The 24,227-nt window shown below is 36.8% G+C and overlaps 1 protein-coding gene across 3 annotated transcripts in view; it reads left to right on the forward strand.

Moving 5' to 3' along the window:
* Window positions 1-24,227, forward strand: part of TASP1 (taspase 1) — a 60,836-nt gene that overhangs the window by 1,779 nt on the left and 34,830 nt on the right. For all 3 annotated transcript variants that reach the window (XR_014493322.1, XM_083369834.1, XM_083369835.1), the window contains exons 3-8: window positions 437-504; window positions 2,758-2,826; window positions 9,437-9,557; window positions 10,946-11,030; window positions 12,768-12,847; window positions 17,254-17,360. Coding sequence is in view for 2 of the 3 variants with exons in the window: in XM_083369834.1 (XP_083225960.1) it covers window positions 437-504; window positions 2,758-2,826; window positions 9,437-9,557; window positions 10,946-11,030; window positions 12,768-12,847; window positions 17,254-17,360 (530 nt within the window). In the remaining variant the exon portion in view is untranslated. The remainder of the gene's footprint in view (window positions 1-436; window positions 505-2,757; window positions 2,827-9,436; window positions 9,558-10,945; window positions 11,031-12,767; window positions 12,848-17,253; window positions 17,361-24,227) is intronic.

Below are 24,227 nucleotides of genomic sequence, written 5' to 3' on the forward strand. Positions count from 1 at the left end.
TATTTATATTTCATGACATGTTTCTTAGGCCAATTGTGGCTGAACTATAATCTGCTCATTTCCTTCCAGTTATGGTAATCCAGTTTTTTTAATTTAAATTAGGGAGTACAGTGTCTGCTTGCTCTCATTTGTCGGGAAACAGTTAATCAGAAGGCTGCCTCCTTTTTAAATATGCCTTTTTGATGGATAGATTTATAGCATGATGCATGAAAACCTGCTTTTAGAAAAAAGACTTAGCAGGCATTTAAGTTGAAGGCTACAATCCCTTCGTCAGAAAACAGAGGCGCTGCCCTCTGAAGAGTGTGCATTTGTAGTGCTCTTACAAGGTAGACATATTTTTGATATGGAAAGGTTTATTTTAGAAAAAGCTTTAAAACAAAATTATTCTGCTTACGGTACTTTTACCCATCTTCTCTTACATATCCCTTGATAACAGGTGCAGGTTATCACTCTGAATCCAAAGCCAAAGAATATAAACATGTGTGCAAAAGAGCCTGTCGGAAGGTAAGATTGTTAGAAGGTAATTGTTAGAAATGTTATCTCTTTACTTCTACTTCTCAGTCATTCTTAATTCCTAATTGCACTATTTTTTAAAGAAAAAAATTCTTTAAAATTTTAGGCCATATATATTCATATGTTCAAATAATTTTCCTTATATACAATTTGTTAAATAATTCCATTTGTTTAATTATTTAACAAATTGTGTATATAAGAAAAATTATTTGTATTCTGTATTGCATGAAACATGTAATCAGCACAATAGCAAGTTTGAACTTTTTAGTCAATACCTCTTTGAAGAGTTCAGGAGACACTTGGCACTTATGGAAGAAATAACTTGTATTAGTGCAGTCTTTGTTGTGTTGAAAGTTTAGACCATGACTGGGCATCCTAATGTCCTCCAGCTGCTTTATATTGAAGCCCCCCCCCCTCCCAGTCTCTTGCCATTGGTCATACTTGTCTGGATCGGTGGAAGTTGAATACAGACATCTGGAGGGTACTAGAGTGCCTATTCTTATTATAGATTATGGAGTTAGGTTGGTTTGTTTAGCTGCTGGAACATCTGGCGATGCCTTGATCTTTCAACTGTTTTATTTTTCCAATCTGCAAGTTTAATATGTTTTGAAATAAGAAAACCACACACTTTATTAGTCCTACAACCTTGTATGCATTTATCTGAGTGTAAGTCCTGCTGGATATAATGAGACTTCTATCCAAGTATAAGCATGTGCAATAAAGAGATTTGCATGATCATTGTTTTTGGTTAATGTTTTTCACCATGGATTTGGTGTAATATATGTCATAAGTAGTGATATATTAATTATAACCTGCTTTGATCTTCAATTTTATCAGTATGTAACTTTAATTATTAGATTTTGTAAGATTCTGTGCCACGATGGCTTCATCTCAGTATGCAGTAATTGTGTAGGATGGCAGTGTAAAGTCTATAGTCTTCCAGATAGTGATGGACAGCGGCTGTCATGGCTTGTGGTCTGGAAAGAAGAACTATTTAGTCCAACAAATTCTGGCTGGGGGCGGTTTATTACTTATTCTTGACTTAGAAATAACGTTGACTGAGCTCTAAAACTGCTTTCCTTCATAAGTAACAATCCTGTATAACTTCTGTTACAAGTCAAACATACCAAATGAAAGAATTCCCAAAATGATAAGCAGTATTTGAAAATGTGCCACTTGATTATATAATTAGGAGGCTACACTTAACGGACCTGTAGAAATCCAGCTGGATATGGAATAGGAAATGAGTTCAAAGTTATTATCAACATTTTAGGATAGCGGTAGTATCTTCAGTTGCATCTTCCATACCCTAGGGATTTAATGAAGATGTGAAATACTGGAGTAAAATATTCCCAGGGATATCTCTGTCTCTATTCTATCAACTGCTTCGGTAATTTTCAGCTTCCGTTTTTGGAATACCGCATAGTTGCCTGCTCAGAAGGTAGCACAACAAATGTCAAACTGAAAAAGATTTTTGCTGAATGTGGTGCTAGGTTAATGCAGTGAGCTTGGTAAAAAAAAATCAGTTTTTGAACAGAAATTTATTTTAAAAACATCTGTAATCAATTAGTAATTTTCTGCTTTGTTCCCTATTTCATGTAATGGGAAATACTTGCACTTATTTGGTGCAAATACAGGATAGGATTATTATTCATATCCCTTTAAAAATATGCTTTATTAAATATCTACAAAAAGATAGAATATAAAAAAGGAATTAAGGAAAATATGGAAAGAAAAGTGTAGGGGAATAAAAGAAAAATAGGAAAAGAATAACTTAACTTTCCTCGCTGCAGTTACAGATTAAAATACATTAACCTTTTGATCTAAAATTCAAATCCGCAAATTAATATTTCTTAGTTTTCAGCAAAAAGTCCAAAAGTGGTTGTCACATAGAAAAGCTATGTGGAAGAGCTAGCTAGACAAAGACTTTCCTTTAATCAAGGTAGTTACTTTTGCCATTTTAGTCACTTCCATCAACTTCAATTAAAGTAAATTCATTAAATTTCTTCTTTGAAACAAGGATGTTCACAATGTAGTCAGATATGTTAGATAAAGAGACACCACAAATGTAAGGAAAGTGTGGGTCCTCTGTTTCGCCTAAGGATAGTCATTATCCACTCTTTGAAACTTTGAACAATTCTCTTTTGGGACCAAATGACTCACTGGGCTTTATTGTGTAGAAAAAAAATTAGTATGCAAAATATGTAAGAGGCAATACTTTATACCTAAAATTCTGTCTTCTAGGCAATTGAAAAGCTACAGGCTGGGGCTCTTGTAACAGATGCAGTGACTGCAGCGCTAGTTGAACTAGAGGTACTTGCACTTATTCAGGAGTTCTTTTGATGGCAGTTTGACCATATTTTGCTGTTCATTTTGTCTTGTATTATATGTATTGATTGACAACGTATATATTTTTTTTAATATGTAAGATGTATTCTAATAGAACTCTTAGGCCATTCATATTCTGGAAACTTGTTACTGCTCTTTTGTTGCATTTTGTTTCCTCTGTTATCAAAGAAAGTGATGGGCTGATTATCTTGGGAGCGTTCCAGTTTTCTTCTCTCATTGATAACTGAGGCTAAACTCCTTTATGTGTGCTTCACATCAGGTGAAGGAAGTCATTAGGGAACCTGAATATATTTTCTTAGGAAATGTATGCCTTTATTTTTCAGTATAAAAAAATTCATGGCAACTATAATGGTACACCTTTAGTTAAGATTTGGATCAACTGAATTTGCTACGGTAGTTTAAAAATATAAAGTTGTAGGAGGAGAGCCATGTTAGTCTATATGGTGACAAAAAAAAATCAGACTCTGGTAGCCCCTTTTTTGACTAATAAAGTTTATTAAAAGGCCCAAGCTTTTGGGAACTGCAGCTCACTTTTGCCAGATTCGTAGAGTGGCTATATTGACATGGAATTTAAGTTGGAGTGAGGCAAGGGGGGAAAGAAAGAAAAGAAGGCAGATGGGTCACGCAGATGCAGGTTACATGTGAGACAGATTACCATCACCTTATGAATTAACAATGATCAAATTAGAGCAAGGGTCTTCAAACTCCGCCCTTTTATGACTCGTGGACTTCAACTCCCAGAATTCCTCAGCCAGGCATGCTGGCTGAGGAATTCTGGGAGTTGAAGTCCACGAGTCATAAAAGGGCCGAGTTTGAAGACCCCTGAGTTAGAGAGTGGCAGTCTGAAAGCTTCAGGATTAATTGATTTTAAAATGAAACAGGATCTATTGTTTGATTTGGATTTTTATGGAGATAAGTAGATAAATAGAGCTGGTAGCCAGATAGCTTCCTGTTTTGGCTTTATTTCTATATGCTTGCTGCATCTGAATTAACTGATCCCTTTTGATAATTCAGTGTTCACGAAGCGTAATTTCTCCACCAAATTAGGTTGTGGTTTTTTTTACATTTTTAAGAATATTTATGCAGTCCCTTCTTCCCAAGATGTTTCTTTTCCTGCACATTGCTAAAGGTTTGACTAGTTTTTCTCACTGGCAAAATTCTATGGCAACTGAATTCTTCTCTTTCCCCAGGTCATTAGAGTAAAGAAAGGATAGACACTTTTATATCCTACAGTGTACATGGACTGTTTACTTAATCCAAATTCTACAACTGTGTTTTGTAAAAAGAATGTCATAAAGTATTAATGCAATTCTTAAACATATAAACTCATCTGGATTATGACCAGGCATGCCGTCTAATTTTTCTAGTGATTAGCAAATGCCAGAAGCAGTTAGGTAATAAATAGATCAAAACTGGAATTAATCGGAGGAGGAAAGGGGTCACCTCTTTAGTTCCCACTCTGTTGGCATAAAGCATATCTAATTTATTTAAAAATTTCCTCAAATTTGCAGTTCCACATATAATTGTTGTAAGGAAAAAAAAGGGGAGGAAATCGACATTTCCCTCAAATTTAGGAGTCACATTTAAGTCGCAATGGATCAGATTCTGGTGAAGTTGTACAGCTGGTTTTGGAGCAAGATGGATCTTATATCCCTGAAGGACTTAAGATGCACATTGTATCGGAATGTTGGACTCAGTTAAATTGTCCGTGGCCCGTAGTGGACGAAATACTTAGGGCAGCATCCCCATGGTCACGTGATCAAAATTCAGATGCTCGGTGACTGACTCGTATTTATGATGGTTGCAGTGCCCTGGGATCACACAATCATCTTTTGTGACCTTCTGACAAGCACAGTCAATGGGGAAGCCAACAGCCGTGTTACTAACTTAACAAGTGCAGTGATTCACTTAACAGCTATGGCAGGAAAGGTTGTAAAGTGGGGCAAAACTCGCCTTACAAATGTCTCGCTTAGCAACAGACATTGTGGTCGTAAGCTGAGGACTACCTGCAGTTTGAGGACTACCTGCAGTTTGAATGTGGTTTTTTTCCTTCTCAATCAATGCCTATGAGTAATTAATTCTACTGGTATATAATGAAGTGGAAGCTTGTGGATTTATAGTATATTGATTTAAGGTATTTTCTTGTATTGATTGCATCCCTGGTGTAAATACCTAGAACAGGAGTTTGTGTTTATGTACAGATGTAAGAGACAATTTGTAAGGAAATAGCAGAGATTCTGATTAGGTTCTAACAAGGTACATTCATTTGTATACTTAATGGCTCGTATGAAATTCTTTTAATAACATTTGACCACAGGTCAAACTTTGGGTGAAAAAAAGAATTTAGAACAGTAGCGTAAATCTTCCTTTAATTGAGGGTATATATTAACAGCAATCTAGATATTTCCCCTACCTGAGGATAATAGTTTATTGTACATCTGAATGAATTCAGTAAACAAGAAGTAGCTTTTTTCATAGAGTTTGGGGGGTTTTCTGATTTCCAGTATTCTGTCTTTTGGTTTCAACAGTTGTTAAAAAAAATTTTAAAAAAGTATTTTATTAATTTTCTATTATTACAGTTCATTAGTGCTTAATGAACAACGTGTTGTCTGGGTTGATTTCAAGCAATTTCAAGACTTCCGGTTTGCCAAGCCAGCCGACATGGAAGTCTGGAGGACGGCTCTTGTCTTCCACGTCCAGTTTCGCATCGCTGGGGGGGTCCTAAAAGGGCCGAAGAGTTGCCTTGGAGGGGCGACCAGATAGAAGGGGCTTTTGCAGAAACGCGGGGGAGCCGCAAACCCCCCTGTTAGTGCCTGCATTCCCTTCTGTAACCATCTCTTTCTGAAGGCAACTCACCTGTATTCTCCAGAATTTGTCTTGACAATGACATACAATCCCTTCCCTTAGAAATGTATATATGGCTAAGGAAGAGGGGGAAACAAGGCTTTTTCACCTCAAAGGCTTCTGACTGGCACATTGAGAGGAGAGTACTTTAAAAACTGACATGAATAACAAATCAGGCAAGGCCTAGGGCAGGGGTAGGCAACCTCGGCTCTTTTATGACTCGTGGACTTCAACTCCCAGAATTCCTGAGTTAGCTGACTCAGGAATTCTGGGAGTTGAAGTCCATGAGTCATAAAAGTGCCGAGGTTGCCTACCTCTGGCCTAGGGGGGAAAAATTGCCATTTAGAAAAAACTTCCAAAATTATCTACCTTAATATAAACAGCTAAGTGGGGGTGGGGAATAAAGCATTTTGGGGCATGAACTGGGCAACAGGTCAGGGTCTTTCAAACTCTTTTTCTGTGAAAACCTGGTCTTTTGTGAGAATTTCATGAGGGGACCTCAAAGGAGGGGGGGAAATCACTCGATTAAAGCAACTTTTCTAACATTACAGCTTTGCCAGTAGATCAAGGGTTCTAAGATTTTTTTTTCAGACTTCCGCTTTGCCAAGCCAGCTGGCATGGACGTCTGGAGGACGGCTCTCGTCTTCCACATCCAGTTTCGTATCACTGGGGGGTCCTAAAAGGGGCAAAGAGTCGCCTTGGAGGGGCGACCAGATAGAAGGGGCTTTTGCAAAAATGCGGGGGAACCGCAACCCCCCGTTAATGCCTGCATTCCCTTCGTACCAGCGGACGAAAGACTTACCATAGAAATATGGCCAATTACTAGGCTGCAGACAGCCAAAGTCACACTTACCACCAGGCAACATTAAAGCAGCTTGGAAGAGATAGGGGTAAGATTCCTCTCTTATAGCTTAATCTTCTTTTCACCTAAATAAGCTGCTAAGTACCTTCCCCCCTGTGGAGAGGGAGGGGGGAATTCAACCCTCCCTTCAAATAAGCGGCGAGCAAGCTCAGGGGTGTTTTTTAAAAAAAACGTTGAAAAAAAGAAACAGACTAAAAGAAAAGAACTTTCAAAGTACTTGGGGGACACCTAGTGGCTAAACCTGAAATTGCAATCTGACTTTCTCTTTAAAAAAAAATCAAGAAAATATTTAAGAAAAACAAGATAAGATTAACCGTGGAACACCAGATGTGAAACGCCACCATGGAACAGTTTCAAAAACAAATCTATGCTATGTGGGAAATATCTTACCAAACTTATCAGTTCCTTTCTACAGCTGGCGATGAAATAAGAGGTTTTGGAAAAGAATTAGAAAGCATCTCGAAGAAACAAACTCAAACTGTGACTACAACTAATATTTTATCGGGACAGAACTTAACAGAAGAAATTGAACAATCAAATACATTGGCAGAAGAATTAACTATTCAACAAACACAGACTTTTGACTTTTTAATGGGAAACAGGTGGAAAAAATTTTATTCAGTCCAGGACAATTATATCAAGAGGTGAAAATAATGAGAAGATTTGGCAGTGTTAACGGACACCTCAATTCTTCAAAAATGGAGACTGGAGGGCTACTTCAATTATGACATAACAACACAAGAATGCTTTGATGACCCTGAAGCAAAGAAGCGAAAAATGACATGGCAAAGGAAGAAAGCAAGAATAAGATTGAAGAAATATGGACATCCTTAAGAGGCCTGAAATAGATAATACCAAAATAGACAGGATTGTACTTGGATTACGAGAGATTGTTTTGATGAGTAGATAAAAATACTGAATAATTAAAAAAAATAAAACACATGTATGAATACTAACATTGAAATATTGAGCTCTTTAAATGACATGGATTAAGATGTATATATGTTAAGAATGATAGGATGTAACTAATATACTTGGATGTAGTGACATGAAAGGATGTATTAAATGTTGAAACGGAAGAAATTTTGGTTAATTTTTAATATGTGGAAACTATAAATGAGAAATAATATTACAGTATATTGTCCTCCTCCTTGCAATTGGTATCCTAATGACTACCATTCTAATATTGTACTACTAACATTGATATGGAAATGAGATAAATAAGTGTATTTACATTACTAGGTATTAGAGAAAATTGTGTAAAGGAAAAGGAGGTTATTTAGCAATATGAAAATGAGAAATTTTAAATGTTTAATTTTAATATCTGTAAAATTAAAGCTGGAAAAATATATAAGGTGTTTGATGTTTCAAAGATGGAATGTTAAAATATAAAATATACCAAAGTATTGACAAATATAAGAAAACTATTAAATGACTGATGGATAGCAATGAGAAGTATGTTAATTTAGATAAGAGATAATATGTATTAAAGGAAACGGAGAGGAAGTATTGGTTACAACAATTTGGAGATTTGTAATAATATGTATTTGCCTGAAATGGAACTATTGTAACCCAGACACCACGTTGCTTTTTAAAGATACTATTGTAATATTGGAAAACTAATTTTAAAAAAGGGGGGGAAATGCAATTTCAGATATATCTGCATTTGTGAAGCCCAGTGTGCTTTACAAAACACCCTTTTCTTCCTCCCGGATTTGGCATGTTATAAAATTAAAGTCCTTGATACTATCATTGGAGATGGAAGAATAGATTGAACCCCCTTGACGTGTAAATGGAGCTGCATATATGGCAGTGAGGATTCTAAGCAATGTTTGCATCTTGAACCAAAAATAATCACATTTATTTTGCACAATGCTCTCAGGCCAATTTACATTGGAGTCTGCATTTTGAAAGCTTCTCATACAGTGTGTAGTATCAGACATGCCTTTCTGCTGTGTTGAGGGAACCGAGCACAAATCCGTACACTTTGGCAAATTTTTGTACGTGAATTATTCTATGTGCATATCTGAAAACTGTTTCCGTACCCATGTAGATCCAAAGAGGATTGCTTGAATAATTCTGTTCCTTCTGACTGTACTACGAAAGTTTGGTTGCATTTCATTTAGCGAAAGCCATTTTTTATTTTGAAACTTCAGTAAGCAGTAGAGTTTCCTTCTGTTTCTCTCCACAGGGACTTTCTATTTATTGTAGATGCATCTCTCATTTAGGAAGGAGAAAAATGAAGCCCATGATGAATGATGTGTGTGGGTGCGCACATGCGCCCGCATGTTCCAGAACTACTTTCTCTAGATCCAGTGCTTAGATACAGTTTCTGACTATAGCCACATGGCAGAATTCATAGAGTAAAAGATTGGAGGTTTCACACGTCCGTTCCCATCCTTGCTCCTCCTCTTGCTTTTGTGTAGTTGTTTGGCTGTTACTATTGTCATTTGGGAGGCTCTTCACTTGATATCCTGTCCCTTAACTTCAGTGTGTGACAGCAATAGGGGTCTCGCTACCTATACTGCCTAGATGAAAATGGAATGGTAAAAATGGGTTTTTAAAGAAAACCCAGAACATACCTGTGTGGAATCTGTATCTCAGATGAATAATTGTGTATCAAATCAAAAACGTTCTCCACCTTTATCCACTTCATAGTTCTGCTTTCACTTGCCCTCAGTTTTTTTTTTCCTCTTTTCTGTCTTACTCCCATCCTCTTCTGTTTTCTGTAGGCGATCATGAATTAAAACTAGCAGGCTGAGTATTGGCAACACATTGGCTCAATAACAATAATTTGACCCAAGTTGTTTGTTGTGATAATATGAATGTTTTGTTTATATGTTTTTTTTTCTTTAAATTTCTTTATAGGATTCACCCTTTACAAATGCAGGAATGGGATCTAATCTAAACCTCCTAGGTGAAATTGAATGTGATGCCAGTATTATGGATGGAAAATCACTAAATTTTGGAGCAGTGGGAGCTCTCAGTGGTATGTAGATTAGGGTCTCAAAGATGTAACATTGATACCAGAAGGATCTTTGGCTATATATTTAGTCATGTCACAACCAATCTCACATTGAGGCCAAAATGAGTAAGTTGATAGAAATGTGAGCCAAGTCACATACTAGTGATTATTACTGCTGCTTTATTTTGGATTTTTTATACATTGCCTAGAATCACGCTGTTCATGTTCATTGGCCTTTTTTTTAAAAACAACAACAACAAATAAATGCATTTGAAATGTTCTTGGCAATGATTCGTGGTAGATGAAATTTCCTGAAATAGTTATGCTATTATGAGAGAGAGAGAGAGAGAGAGAGAGAGAGAGAGAAACACAGAAAATATAGTCTGAATTCAGAACATAGAAGAAATATTAAATCAGTAGAATGTTTCCCATTGAAATAAGTGTGACTTTAGATAATCAGGATGGCAATTGGTTTTTCTTTGTATTGGCTTAATATATCTGTTTTTGGAACATACTAATACTGCCTAGAATCACGCTGTTCATGTTCATTGGCCTTTTTTAAAAAACAAATGCAGGGAACATATTACAGTTATTTTGGTATATCTTTGAAAATGAATACAGTAAAAGTAGATAGAATTCTTGAATATGTATCACTTTAATAGTATATATATGTAAAGCTTTCTCTTATAGTGTAAGTTAACATTGCAATATTCATTTAGGGAAAATGATAATTGTTCATATGTATATGATTGTGTGTTTTAATTTGTTTTAAGAGAGAAAATTATATTCTAATCTTTAATACTGACGAGTCAATCCGTCCTTTAATATGTGTTTCTGTTGAGAAAAAGGGCCCTAGTGTGGGTGACATGATTTCCATCATCATTTTAACATAGGTAAAAGTAAAGGTTCCCCCGCACATGTGTGCTAGTCATTTCCAACTCTAGGGGCCAGTGCTCATCTCCGTTTCAAAGCCGAAGAGCCAGCGCTTGTCCGAGGACGTCTCCGTGGTCATGTGGCCGGCATGACTAGATGCCAAAGGCGCACAGAACACTGTTACCTTCCCACTGTAGTGGTCCCTATTTTTCTACTTGCATTTTTACGTGCTTTCGAACTGCTAGGTTGGTAGAAGCTGGGACGAGTAACAGGCGCTCACTCTTATGCGGCACTCGGGATTTCACCCGCCAAACTGCCGACCTTCTGATCGACAAGTTCAGCGTCCTAACCCACTGAGCCACCGCGTCCTTCATTTTAACATAGGATTCAGTAAATAAATTTTTGTCTGACTTTTTTCTTATTAGTATCAGTTTCTTTCAACACCAAAATCTGAAAAAAAAGTAAGGCATATGTTTAATGTATTGCAATTTGTCTGTAACACAATGTTGCAATTCTCTTAGATAAACTGTGTTTTTCAGGAATCAAAAATCCAGTCTCCGTGGCAAATAAATTATTATGTGAAGGGCAGAAGGGAAAACTATCTGCTGGCAGAATTCCGCCTTGGTAATTACTTTATTCTGCTTTTTCTTCTTATTGTTTCTTCGTCCTCCTTAATTGTAATGCAATTTTTGAAAGTTATTCTTATTGATAGAAGCTTGGTTTATATATTTTACTATGGCTGTAAATAGAATTCAAAATTAAGGATAATATTTGTACTCATAATTTCTTTCACTGTGGTTGTTTATATATATATATTTACACAATTGCAAAGCTTCTATTCTGATGTTTAACCTTTGAGTCCAGTAAATGTCAAACTAAATATTGTTTTAAAAACATAGATTTCTTCATCTCCTTTAACTTCCCGATTTATAAAATTTTAACGTATGCTTTCACTTAAGGGTATAGACAAAATAGAAAATATATTTCATTTTGAGCACAGAACAAAATAGCCCTGCTAAACATTTCATCAGAACATTCACTATTGGCTGCGTTTTGATACAATAACTTGAAAAGGTTCAAGTATTCCAACAGAACCAAATTTGAACATCACCCTATATTCGCTTCAAAAATAATGGGTACCAGAACAAACTTATACTTTTCACACCCTAAGGCCCAAATCCAAGTAGATGACAGTTACCAAAATTGATCAAAGTAACCTATTTAAATTGATATTGGGGAAACAAAAATTAACAATTCCTTTTAGGAAACAAAAAATTATCAATATGCCTCCATACCCCAGAATCTTTTAAGAACTTGTGGTGTTTACCTAACATTTTAACAAGGTGAAATAGCTACAATTTCAGCCATTTTCTGTTTAGGTAGCACATTTTGGCTTGGAGACAAACAGCCATCCGGGCAGACAGAAATTATATTTTCTATGTCCCCTTCCTGTAAAAAATACTCAATCCATTGGTCATTTTCTTCGTAATGTTAGTGCAGAAAATCAGCATAGACTCTGTTACAAGCAAAAATTTGGCAGATTTAAATTTTTTAAATTAGCATATTTTACCTTGGAACAAAACTCTTGGAATGCACGTGTTGTTTTGAGCTTGGAACACTCAAAAAGGCTGTTTGAGTGTTCCAAGTTCAAAACAAAACACATGTTTCAAGAATTGGCTGATTTGAGATTGAAATGTATATGGTCATGATAATTTTTATTCTGGAAATAATATTTTCTAACTTTTAATTTTCATAAGCAATTGAACATAAACTATAATGTCTGTTTTCTACAGAGGTGTTCCAAGTACGAGGGGAAAAAATAATTTTCTGAATATCCAATTCTATTTTATTATAGCATGTGGAAAACCTGAATTCCATCTGCTTTGTCAACTTGTTGAAATTTCTTGGTAGTCCTAGGGAGTCACTATAAGCATTGAGTTCCTAGATTTCAGTAAAAATCTTGTTTAAAGGGTTTTTTTGGAAAGCCAAGGCATGTAATAGCTTCTCCTTTCAACATTAATAACATTTAATTTGCCTCTCAATTAAGTATTTTGGACCTGTAGTATTTCTTCACAGATTCAAAAATGTGGCTTAGATTGTGAGATTATTAAAAGAGTAGATGCCAGTGATAATTGGATTACTTCTAAAACAAACCTGCTTAGGGTGGGGCTGTGCATCATTTAACACTGTAAAGAATATTATGTTTTCTGTTGTTTCCTGCAATTTTGCTTTGACTTAATTAGAACAATTCTACTAGCTAGGAAGTAGTTAAATAGTTTGCCATTATACTGAAAGATATGAAAATATTTCCTGCCAGAGTGTCTTCTCCCAGCCACTTGTTCGTTCTCTCTTATTTTGCAGTTTCTTAGTTGCTGAGGGAGCCTTCAGATGGGCAGTGGATCATGGGATAGCAGCCTGTCCTCCAGGAGTCATGGCAACAAGTGAGTTTATTGGAAATTACTATTGAAAGTGTTAAAGGGACACTCGGAAACCAGTGAAGTGGAATTGTTTAGGTACAAGTCATACCAATAGACCATAGTCACATCAGCCCTTTTATAGGGGGGATTGCACCATAACTATTATTTCAAAGTCATTATAGCAAATATAGTTAAATAATAATATTTTTTTCAATATTAAAATTCAAGCTGTGGGTTGCTCCCTATAAAGGCCTACCTGGCATAGAACCTAGTTACTCGATGGACTGCTTGCCTGCCATAGTATCTGTCTGATAGTATGGCCAATTTGATCTGGCAGGACTGGTTTGTGCTCCATCTGCCATCTTTCTGGACTCTGGAAGCCCACCACCTTTGTAGTCTTCTGGAGTGAGGTTCTTCTGTGATCCAAGAAGTCCCTCAGAACTAGTAATTTGAAGGGTCCTGAAGCTCTGGCTTTTCACAAAGGGCTTTGATGAGCGTGAGCAAAACACCTTTTTCTTTTTTTAATTTGTTCCCGTTTGGATTTGTTATCTCTCCATTTTTGTCCTTTTCTGTTTTATTGTTTTTAATGTTTTTTTATGATGGTTAGCTGCCCAGAGCCTTTGAGAGTTGGGCGACATATACATTTGAGAATAATTAATTATTACAATTATCACTGGTGCTGTTTTATTTGATTAGAAGTGGTGATTTATTCAGCTTGTGGTTAAATTATGGATAATATAGAGCAGACTTTTCAATTACTACTGAGAAAATGTTTGAAGATCACAGGATTGCAAGAGTAGAAAGGAAAAAAAAACGTAAGATTTACAATTGTATCTTACAGATCTTTAAAACACTGCAGATACGAAGATTTCTGTTAAATATCTTGTCTTCATTACATTTGTTTGATATTATATACCGTTCAGAATCCTTTGGGATGAAGCAGGTTACAACTACTGCAAAATAAATATTTTGTTTGAGATTATTGAAAGTGCCATTGCTATTTATGTTTGGGAAATTTTAACTTTCCACAATAATGATAATGATGATGTATTTTTGCATATAATTTGTATAATTTATTTTCACCATGTATAGAACTATTTTCAAGTCTATATAGAATATATTAGTAATTTATGAAGGCATATTTTCTGATTCTTTAAAAATCATTTCATTGTAGAATATCCCATCCCAGTAGTATTTAACTGTACTCACAGCATTCTGCACAAATGGATATTAGCTGTTAATTTTCTATTATAATTTCCTTTATTATGTTTGGTTTTTATTTTCACTTTATCTCCTTACATCATGGTAATTGTATAAGAGAAGAGAAAAATAATTTCTTCTTTGAAAGTGTTCCTTGCATGTCGCGAGACATATCGGGACTATTTTGCCATTGGCTGACAATGGGGTGGGCGTGGCTTCCGGATGACGCGTCTGGCCCGCAAGCCTGTATCTTTCCTGAATTTCCACTTTAAATTGAATGTGATATTACTTAAATAGATAATCAAGAATCATTCTCTGGTTTGTTGGATCAAAACAGTTTTGAGATTGGAATCTGTCATTTTGAGCAAGCCTACTGAAATGTTAGCAACAACAGAGTACCATTATGTTACCTTAAAATATTTAAATTTCTCATTGGTACAGAGGCATTATGAGTTTATGGTTGCAATAAAAATATTTTTGTTGCGTTAATTGTCATATATAGTGTTTTCTGTGTAGTTCTGCTTTCCCACTCTCTTTGAAAGAATTTCATATTATTTCATCTTCATAGCCTTTTCAGCATACACCAGAAATGACTGCCAGGGGGTGCTCTATGATTGATCATAACTGGACTGCTTTACTAAGGATTAGATATATGCCCCCTTTTTTGTGATTACACTTAATATTTTTAGGGCTTCTAAAATACTTCAAATGATTATATTACACAGGTATAGAAGTATAATTGCTTTAATACTGTTAATAAAATAGGCAGGGTGATCATGATTTCTAACATTGTTAAATTTATAATTAAATTTTTTCTGTTAAATTTCAGTATACTGCAGACACAATGAATCTGAATTGCATTTCTTAACATTCAGTTGACTTGATTGAAGGTAGAGGAACAATGTATATAATGTTTCAAGCAGAGTTTTGGAAAATAGCACTGTAAGAGTGATCAAGTATATAGAAGAAATAGCAGTTGCTGGCTGCATTGGCAGAACCTTTAAACTCAATCTGGGACAAAATTAGAGACCACTGTCTTCCCTTCAATCCAAAATAGGAAGATGCTGAATTCTGTTCTTCTTAAAACTGGTGCCAACCTTCCATTTCCCCCCCTCTCCGTATAGACTGTGATGCACTGTATAGGAGAGATAAGACTGATGATATGATTCACTTCACCTTTTTCCTACAATCTATTAAAGTCTGCCTGGCAACTGAATGGGTAAACAAGGAGAATTCCTAATATAATGGCATCTAGAAAAATAGAAATGGCACTCTAGCAGATAGCCAATTTTCTGTTGAGTAGAATGCAGAGAAGATGACACCTCCTCTTCAGATAAGTTCTGTGTATTTGACATATGCGCCTGGGAGCGATATTGCAAGATGGCCAGTCGCAGTAGGAATGCAACAAAAGCAACTGAAACAAGATGGAAATCTGTTCAGAGAATTTCTTGATCAATTTCCTGAGGCAAAGTAATTGTTTACACAACTCCTCAACCTAAAACATATTCCCATTAGCAACAGCAAGCTCCACAACAAGGACAGAGGCATAAAATTCAAAGTTGCAATTGGGCCAGATGTCAAATCTGTACATGTAAATAGGCATTACTCTTCCAGGATCTAGTAACTCTGCTGATAACATCAAGAGTTTATTTCCTTTCTCATCAATTACTGATTATGCAGCAGCATTTGCTAGCAATGCAACCTTTTCCTTTTATACTGTATAGCACAGATAGTGTGCAAAAAGATAAATTAATATGAATTGGCACCAGAAATTGCAGCATTCAAAAACTAAAGGAAAACATAGCATCTAAAGACATACTCAAGCTGATGTTAATTGGGCTTGAGGATCTTGGAAAAAGATTGCAATGTGATTCTGTTGAATTACTCAAGACATAAAGTTCCATATTCTGTAGTGAAATAGTAGCATTTATCTCACTACAAAGAATTTGTATGATTGTGTGTATTTTTCACCAAAAGGCAATTTTCCAAATTTTTCTATTCATTATAGAATAAAACGCTTACCGTAACTTGTTTATATCAATAAAGCAGTCAGTGAAATACCTGAGTTTAAACAGCAGGTCTCTTATCCAGTGAATCATTCTTTGAAGATGGAATGACATCACTTTACTCATGGGGGAAGGGAATACTCTTAAAATCATTTAGGTTTCAGGGTTTATAGATATTTCAGATTTATGACTATTGCTGAAAGTTGCATAAAACTGCAGTGTGGTTTGATTGCTTGGGAAAATAGGCAACCTTATAGGGAGCAGCTATTCATGTAAATTAAAAACCTTAAGTTTGTCCCAGTTAAGGAAATTGCATTTTAACGATTTTGTTAACACCATGAGATGCTGAGAGACTCAAAAAGACTAAACAGGGTTATTCACCTAGATATTTGTGAGAGAGAAACAAAGTGTGGAGAGAAAAGATCAAAACACTCTTATTCAATAATAAAGAAGAGTTTGGAAAGTCTCCACTGATCTCAAGGCATCACCTGATGACCCACGATGACATACGCTAAGAACCTGCAAAGATGGATCTCTTCAGTGTCTAAGTGGTAGACTGCTTATGGTTCCTAGCTGAATTTCTTTGGTTTTTGTTAAGAGAGAAATACTTGAGAAAATATAAACAGTTGCAATGGCATGTACACATGATAATTTTAGTCTGGGAAGGGTTTTTCTAAAGAGGGCAAGGTAGCAATTCAGATCCTTAAAAGTTGGCAGGCAATCTTGTGTTTAGTGGAAGTAACAATTTCTTAACGCCCCTATTAAAATTGCATCACTCAGACAAATGGACATAATTAGAGCTGAAAAGGTTATTAGAGATTGTCTTTGAGACCATCCGTTTACTATTTTAATGTTTGAAGGCTGGAGAAGGAAGAATTCAGAGTCTTGCTAACCAATTTATTTCATTGCATTTGAGATTGCAGTTATTATCTGCTTAATTTACTTTTATTTTCTTAAATGTATCAACTATAGCACTGTTCATGTCCTAGTTTTATGAAATTACATATATCGGGATCACATGTTTCTTCTTTTTTTCTGATTGTTTAAAAACGATGTCTTTTGGTTAAAATTGTATAGGATTGTGTTGCTAGTTAAAGAATTAAATCAATAGACAGATGCTGGATATATGCTTGAGTTTGTTGGGTGAAAGTCAGAAGAGTTGCATTTACTAACGTTAATAGTTTTAGTTCTTCAGAAATGTAAATGCTATTAAATGTTTTACAGGACTTAGTTTAGCAGCTTTTAAAAGGAACAAGAGGAAACTAGAGCTGGCTGAAAAAGTAGAAACAAATCTTTTTCAGCTGAAGAAAAGACGACAAACAAGTGAAAAGGTCAGTATCTGGAGAAAGATGTTAGTCATTCTTAATACTTTAACAAAGTTCAAAGGTTAAGAGCTCAATAAACTGAAAATGATGTAATGTGTGTGTGGCTTTTTTCATATACTAGATTCTTCTAATTAATTTAATGTTTCTTTGGAGTGTTTGTTTATTTGAGGAGCAATCAGTCGGATTGTATTTGTGAAAAGCCCTTGCATACATGGACACGGATCTAGGCAATACAATATAATATTCTTATACCTGTGTGTGTCAGTATGTTCTCTATTTACAGTTGGTAAAATACAGGCAACAATATGTTGGTTTCCAAAATAGTTCCTAGATTAGATACCTAGTTTGCCTGAGATTACACTGAACTTTAGTTGTGCTTGTAACCTACTAACTAAAATAGGTCAGTACTGACCAGTACTCTTTTTACTCAGTAGGAAACATCATGAAATCTATTATCTAGTCCACGGATACTAAATCCTGAAGTCCAACGCTGCCCAACAGATACCAGCTGTGAAAGCCTATATCAGTATTTAAATTTAATTATATTTTCTCTTGTCAACCCTTTCTGCATTCTGAATAATACTATTTTATCTTGAAAGTGTGATGTGTGTGTGTGTGTGCGTGCGCATGCCTAAATTTGAGTAAGAAATAAGTGAAAAAAATGAAATATAACATGCTAGCTTTAAAAACTTCTGCCAACCTAGCAGTTCGAAAGCACGTAAAAATGCAAGTAGAAAAATAGGGACCACTCCGGTGGGAAGGTAACAGCGTTCCGTGCGCCTTTGGCGTCTAGTCATGCCGGCCACATGACCATGGAGACGTCCTCGGACAAGCGCTGGCTGTTTGGCTTTGAAACGGAGATGAGCACCGGCCCCTAGAGTCGGAAACGACTAGCACGCATGTGCGGGGGAACCTTTACCTTTAGCTTTAGCTTTAAAAAATCATGTATGTGAGTAGATCCATTAAAATATGTGCACTTTAATCACAACTACAAGCCATTGTTATGATTAATTTTAAGTATCATTGTTTTTTTCTGAGCTGCCATTACACACACATTTGAATCCAAGCCATTATTTTATCTGAGAGCAAGTCTACTGCACCATTATAGCTTGATGATGTATTTTACTATTTTCACTTTTTCAGAATGTGCATGACAAATGCAAAATGAAAAGATAAATATCTGTTGAGACATTTTCTCCAGTTTAAGATTTTGATGAAAATTTCTCAGTTTAAAGCATATTCTGTGGATCTGGAAAGGGCTGAAACCTTAAATATCAGGTAGGTAAACATGTCTGGGCATTTATCTAGCATTGACTGATCCAGAATAGTCCTCTAGTCAAAAGGCAGGTTGATATTTGTTTACTAAGATTAATTTCAGCATCCTGATTTTCTTGTTGCTGAATATAGCTTTTGAATATATATTTAACATATTTTGCCACAAAGAATTAAGATGTGCAAGAACATCTGCAGAACATATTGCTTTGTTATCTCCTTTTGTGGGGAAAGTGATTCAGAGAAAAAGTTTATATATTATTCAGGTATTTATTTTGGGCTTTAAAAAAAAATATCTTAAGAAAACAATGATCCTTAGAAGTATTACAGGAAGGTTGATAATGGTATTAATTCATATTATAAAGGGCAAGTCAATGCTTCCAATATGCCAGAACATGAGCTTATCAACCTGTTATTTGAGATTTCATACATCTTGTTATATCATATCTTGTTATAACATTCAGTTGCCACATTCACAACTGAATTGAGAAATGCTATAAAATTTATGTGTAGAACTGCAATATCAGTACCCGAGATGTCATGATCCTGTTCTGATACCTTATACGAAGGACTTTTGAATTTAAATGAATCTGAACACCGCATTGCATAAAATGAGCTAATTAGTGGGCAGTATTTGAACTTCTGCAAAATGCGAGAAATATTATTTTTATTAATAATTAAAATTGTGTGTTTTTATAAACAAAATACAAAAACTAAAGGACAGTAATTATTACTAAAAGCAAAAATACGTTGCTTACTATAATGCAGTAAGAAGCTGCATTGCCCTGGTTGCAATCTCCAACTTGCTTGTCCTCCCATACCTCACTGCTGTGTTGCTCTGCGTACAAAGATATGGGCTGCTAGCACAGACAAATGGTGATATCACCGGCAGTGTTCCTTCTCTTCATGTGCACAGCATCATGTGCTTGCATGGCACCTGCATGTGGGACAAGACAATGAGGCAGGATGGGTTTTGGTAGTTTCGAGGACTAAAAGGCCTCAGTGCTCCAGCTGTGGCCCACAGGCCAGGTGTTTGAGACACATGCTTTATAAAGTACTGCCAGCAATGCTTTTGTGTATGCCACCTCTTTGTTTTACAATAATCTAATTATTTCTGGAGTCATAGATGGAGAGAGTTAAGAAGCCATCCTAGAAAGCAATACAAGCCACTTCTGTAACTTTGCCAAGAAAATGTACTTGACAGCATTTTCACCTCTTTTATGATTTGATGCCAGATGTTGAAGTTGACATAAAACAATATTCTAGTCATATGGCTATGGTGCATAATTAAATGCAAATCTGGATTGTTTTACTTGAACAATTCATAACAAGCAGTATACACTGAATTTTATAGTAAGTGGATTAAGTTTTATGGCCGCTGAAATACAAGTGATTTCTTAGCTAAACCCCCCCCCTTTAATTGATATGAGGAAGGAACAGAATTAATATTCTATAAAAGGAACAATTGCTTCCCTTTGCAAAAAAAATAATTTAGTTCCCGCTACTGTTGAGGAAATTGGTAAGCAATGAGCTTCCAGAGAGCGCCAGTTTGGTATTGTGGTTGAGACACCAGATTAGAAACCAGAAGACTGTAACTTCAGGTCCTGCTTTGTACACAAAAATAGCTAAGTGATCTTGGACCAGTCACTTTCTCCTAGGAAGCAAGTAAAGAGAAACATTTCCAAAAACCAAAGGGACTAGTCCAGGCAGTCACCAGAAGTTGACACTGAATCATCGGCTCCCAGAGATACGTTTTGTCTCTGTTTCTTAGATAAAATGCCCCCCCCCAATTTTGGAATCTTTAATACAGGATGGATTTGATTTAAATCAAGTTTATTTATTTATTTATTTAATTCCATTTATATCCCGCCCTTCTCCGAAGACTCAGGGCGGCTTACAAGCTTAAGTTGATTTAAATCACGATTTAAGTTTCTAGTAAAAAGGCTTGGTTTAAATCAACTTGATTTAAATCATAATTTTTAAAGAGCAACAGTCATCCCTGTCCCGCAGCGGCTCCTCCTCTGACCCGCTGTTGACTCACCGACAATCCCATTCACTTTAATGGGACGGCTGATGATGTGGCAGTGACACAACAAGGTGAGGGACGTGGCGGGCAGCAGGTGAGTGGATGCCTGCTAACAGGCGCTGCCATGATGGATCTGGAATGACAGGTGCTCTTTAAATATAAGGACTCGTTCTTGCTGGTAGTCAGAATTTTTAATATTATTATTTGCAAACAAAATGAAGGTTTCCTGTTTAGAATAATAAGCTGTCAGGTTAGTAGAACAGCGATATCAGAACCGATTTTAGGCTAACAGGTTAATCACACATAGTTGGAAAACTACTCAAATTCTTTTATTTAACTAAAATACTCAGAGCCTGGTACAGATTCATTTCTTTGCAAACAATCATACAGTTTGTAATGTACATAGATTTGCAAAACAATGGGATAAAGGAATATTCCTGAACTTTGTTTTACGATTTATCTGATAGTTCCTGTGAAATTGTGTGAATGCATCAATGCAGTGCACGTTATCTCAGTTTGCAGAGCCTGGATTCATTGAATGGGTTTACCAAAAATGTAAATATTGCAGAATATACAGCCTCATGCTACATAGCTAAGCTCCATTTCATGCTGAATAAGCTAAATTATTAATGTATCTTAAATAGAAAACTATATTTAGATAGATTTTTACTCCAAAAGCATTTTATTAAAATAAATTTGATAAAAATTAAAAAAAATCCAATTTAAATCAGAAAAAATCCAATAAAAAATATTGATTATTATCCACCCTGCTTTTAATACCTCCAGAACATTTTTTTTTAGTCATCGCAGGGCTGCTCTGGGAGAAAGGAATGAACAAAATTTCCTTTTTACTGTTGAATGTGTTCTGTCTTCCAGAATCCTCATGAGTTTCAGTCATGGGGATTCTGAATGTAAACCATAAGGTTGATCTCTCTTATTTAAATGGTGACATGGAAAATACATAACGGGCATCCGTATAAATATACATATCTTTTTAATGTTACTTTGCAGACAATGTATTTCTGATTGCTAGTTTTAGACTGGGCTATGTTGCCTTTTTGCTTCCTATTCTTGAGATCCAATGTATTTTTATATAAAAGGTTAGAGCTAGGTGTGAGACCTGCAACAGGCACGGCTAGTGATGCCATTGGAATGGAGAGGAAATAAATGTTGAATACTTTGGAGGATTATTTATTTTATTTATTTATTTATTTATTTATTATTGGGACTTATATGCCGCCCTATCTCCCGAAGGACTCAGGGCGGCTAACAACAATAACAATAACATAGGGGGCAGTTTTACAGGAATGTTCAAGGGGTAAGAGCTGTTGATGGATTAACATATCTATGTTCAAATGAATTTGAAAGTTTAAGTATTAAATGTAACAGTTGATCTAAATTAAAATATGTAATAATTGCATAAGGCCATTAAATCAATATAATTTTAAAAATCATAACTACCAAATGTTTGGCACAATATTGAATGGCTGCAGGAGCCTTAAAAACAGTGCCGTTAGATCAGGGGTGTCAAACTCAATTTCATTGAGGGCCGCATCAGCATTGCGGTTACCCTTGAGGGGCTGGGTGGGCGTGGCCTACTGGTTGGGCATGGCTGGAGCGTGTGTGACCTACTGGGTGGGCATGGCCAGCTCTACATTGTTCGCGTCAATGGTGCCTATGGGGGCCTGGGCAGGAGTGGGACAAATCTGAGGGTCTCTGGCAGGAGATGGGACTGGGGCAAGTGCCGAGGCATGGTCCACTGGAGGAGCCTCACTGTTCCTCTCAGGCCATGCGGGGGGGGAGGCTGGACGGTGATGTGGAGGTCAAATGCCCAGCCTAGCCCTCAAGCACCCACAGCACTAAGCCCACCCCCACTTCCCCAAGGGGGTGCCCAGCTGCTGTGCTTGCTCTCCTTAGCCAGGTTGCTCATGATGGGTATGAGGGCAATGTCAAGAGGGAGGCCCACTTCCTCTCCATGTGAGGAGACCTGGCTTTGTTTCCAAAGCTTCCTTAGCAATAGGATGGGAGACCACCCAGGTTAGGCCAGGAGGAGGGGGCAAGGGGATGGTGAAAGGGCAGCAGGGAAGGACTAAGGCAGGACTTCCCTCAGACCCTCCCTCTCCTTCCTTCCTAAGAACAGAGTGATGGGAAAATATTTGAGATGAGGGAGAAAAACAGGCAAGAAACGCAGCTGGGGAAGTGTCATCCTTCATGAGGAATGAAGAAATGTACCATCACCTGGAACTGGCCAGCACATGGCCCTCTCCTCACAGCGCCGAGAGGCTGAGCCGGGTGGCACAGATCTGAAGAGAAGCACAACGCTGCCGAGCCCCTAGCCTGCCCGAAGTAGGCAGGGCCATGTGCTGGCCATTTCCAGACGATGGTGCATTTCTTCATTCCTCACAAAGGGTGATACCTCCCCAGTGTGTGCCCAGGGGGCAGTGCTGACATAGCATGGACTGGTCCCTCACTGTTTTCAGTTGGCCTTGTGAAGGTAAGACTGAATGCGTTTCAGCATAGATGACCACCACAAAATTGTACATTGGCTCCTGGCCGGCCTGGGCCAGGGCCAAGGCAGCGGGGGCCGTTCCCTCACTGTTTCCAGGATGGGTTCGCGGGCCACATGAAACCACTTCACGGGCCGGATCTGGCCCCCGGGCCTTGTGTTTGACATGTCTGCATTAGATACTTGTCTTCAGGATGCAGATGTTTCACTGAAGGGTTGCAGTCTTAACAGCTGTGAGCATTTTTTGTGTGTGTGTGGATTAGATTATTCCTATTGCCCTCCCTGCTTCAGCTCCTGAAGTTTGGGGATTTTAGGAATGTATATGCTGTGGTTGCCCTTGGTATGTTCCATTATTAGAAATATAAGCCTCTCTTCCTCTATTTTGCTTAGTTCTTTGGTATTAGATCCATTTATTTTTAGTTTCCATATGTGTACAATAAACTTGGTGTCCATAGAGTGATTTTTAATAGGGAAATTTTTATTTTTTTCAGAATCCAATGTTGAAAATGATTTTGAAACAAAAAATCACTTGGAAATAAAAGGAGTGGAAAAAGAGCCACCATGATAGAGTGGTTTTAGGGGTTAGTGGTTTTAGATTAGAGGTGGAAAAGGCCAGGTTCTAGTCCTCCCTTAAACATAGAAAGCAGCAGGGTGATTTAAGGTCAGTCAGTCTTCAGCCCAAATCTGCATCTGGCTCCAAGCAGGATGGCTGATAAACAAAACAGCTTGAGGCATCACACATGGATAACTTTGCCTTAAAAACTAGATGAGTGCCATGCAAAAACAAGCAGACCAACAACCATCTAGGACAAACGCGTAAGAAAAACGCCACTCTTTTGAATGAAAAAAGTTAGATTTATCCAAAGCTACAACAGCTTTTAAGTAAAGCAAGGTTTCCAAGAGCTGAACTTAATATTTTTTGGCAGATTAGAGTCTTACTAATGGATGAGAGATGTCATTGGAATATAGATAGGATCATATCCCCAGTATTGACACCCCTGTTATTCCCCCTGGATTTCAGAGGGAGTTGCAGGAAGGGGCAGTTTAAGACTCGCACTGCAGTTTTTAT

The sequence above is a fragment of the Vipera ursinii genome (genome assembly GCF_947247035.1).
Source record: "Vipera ursinii genome assembly, chromosome: 1".
NCBI lineage: Eukaryota > Metazoa > Chordata > Lepidosauria > Squamata > Viperidae > Vipera > Vipera ursinii.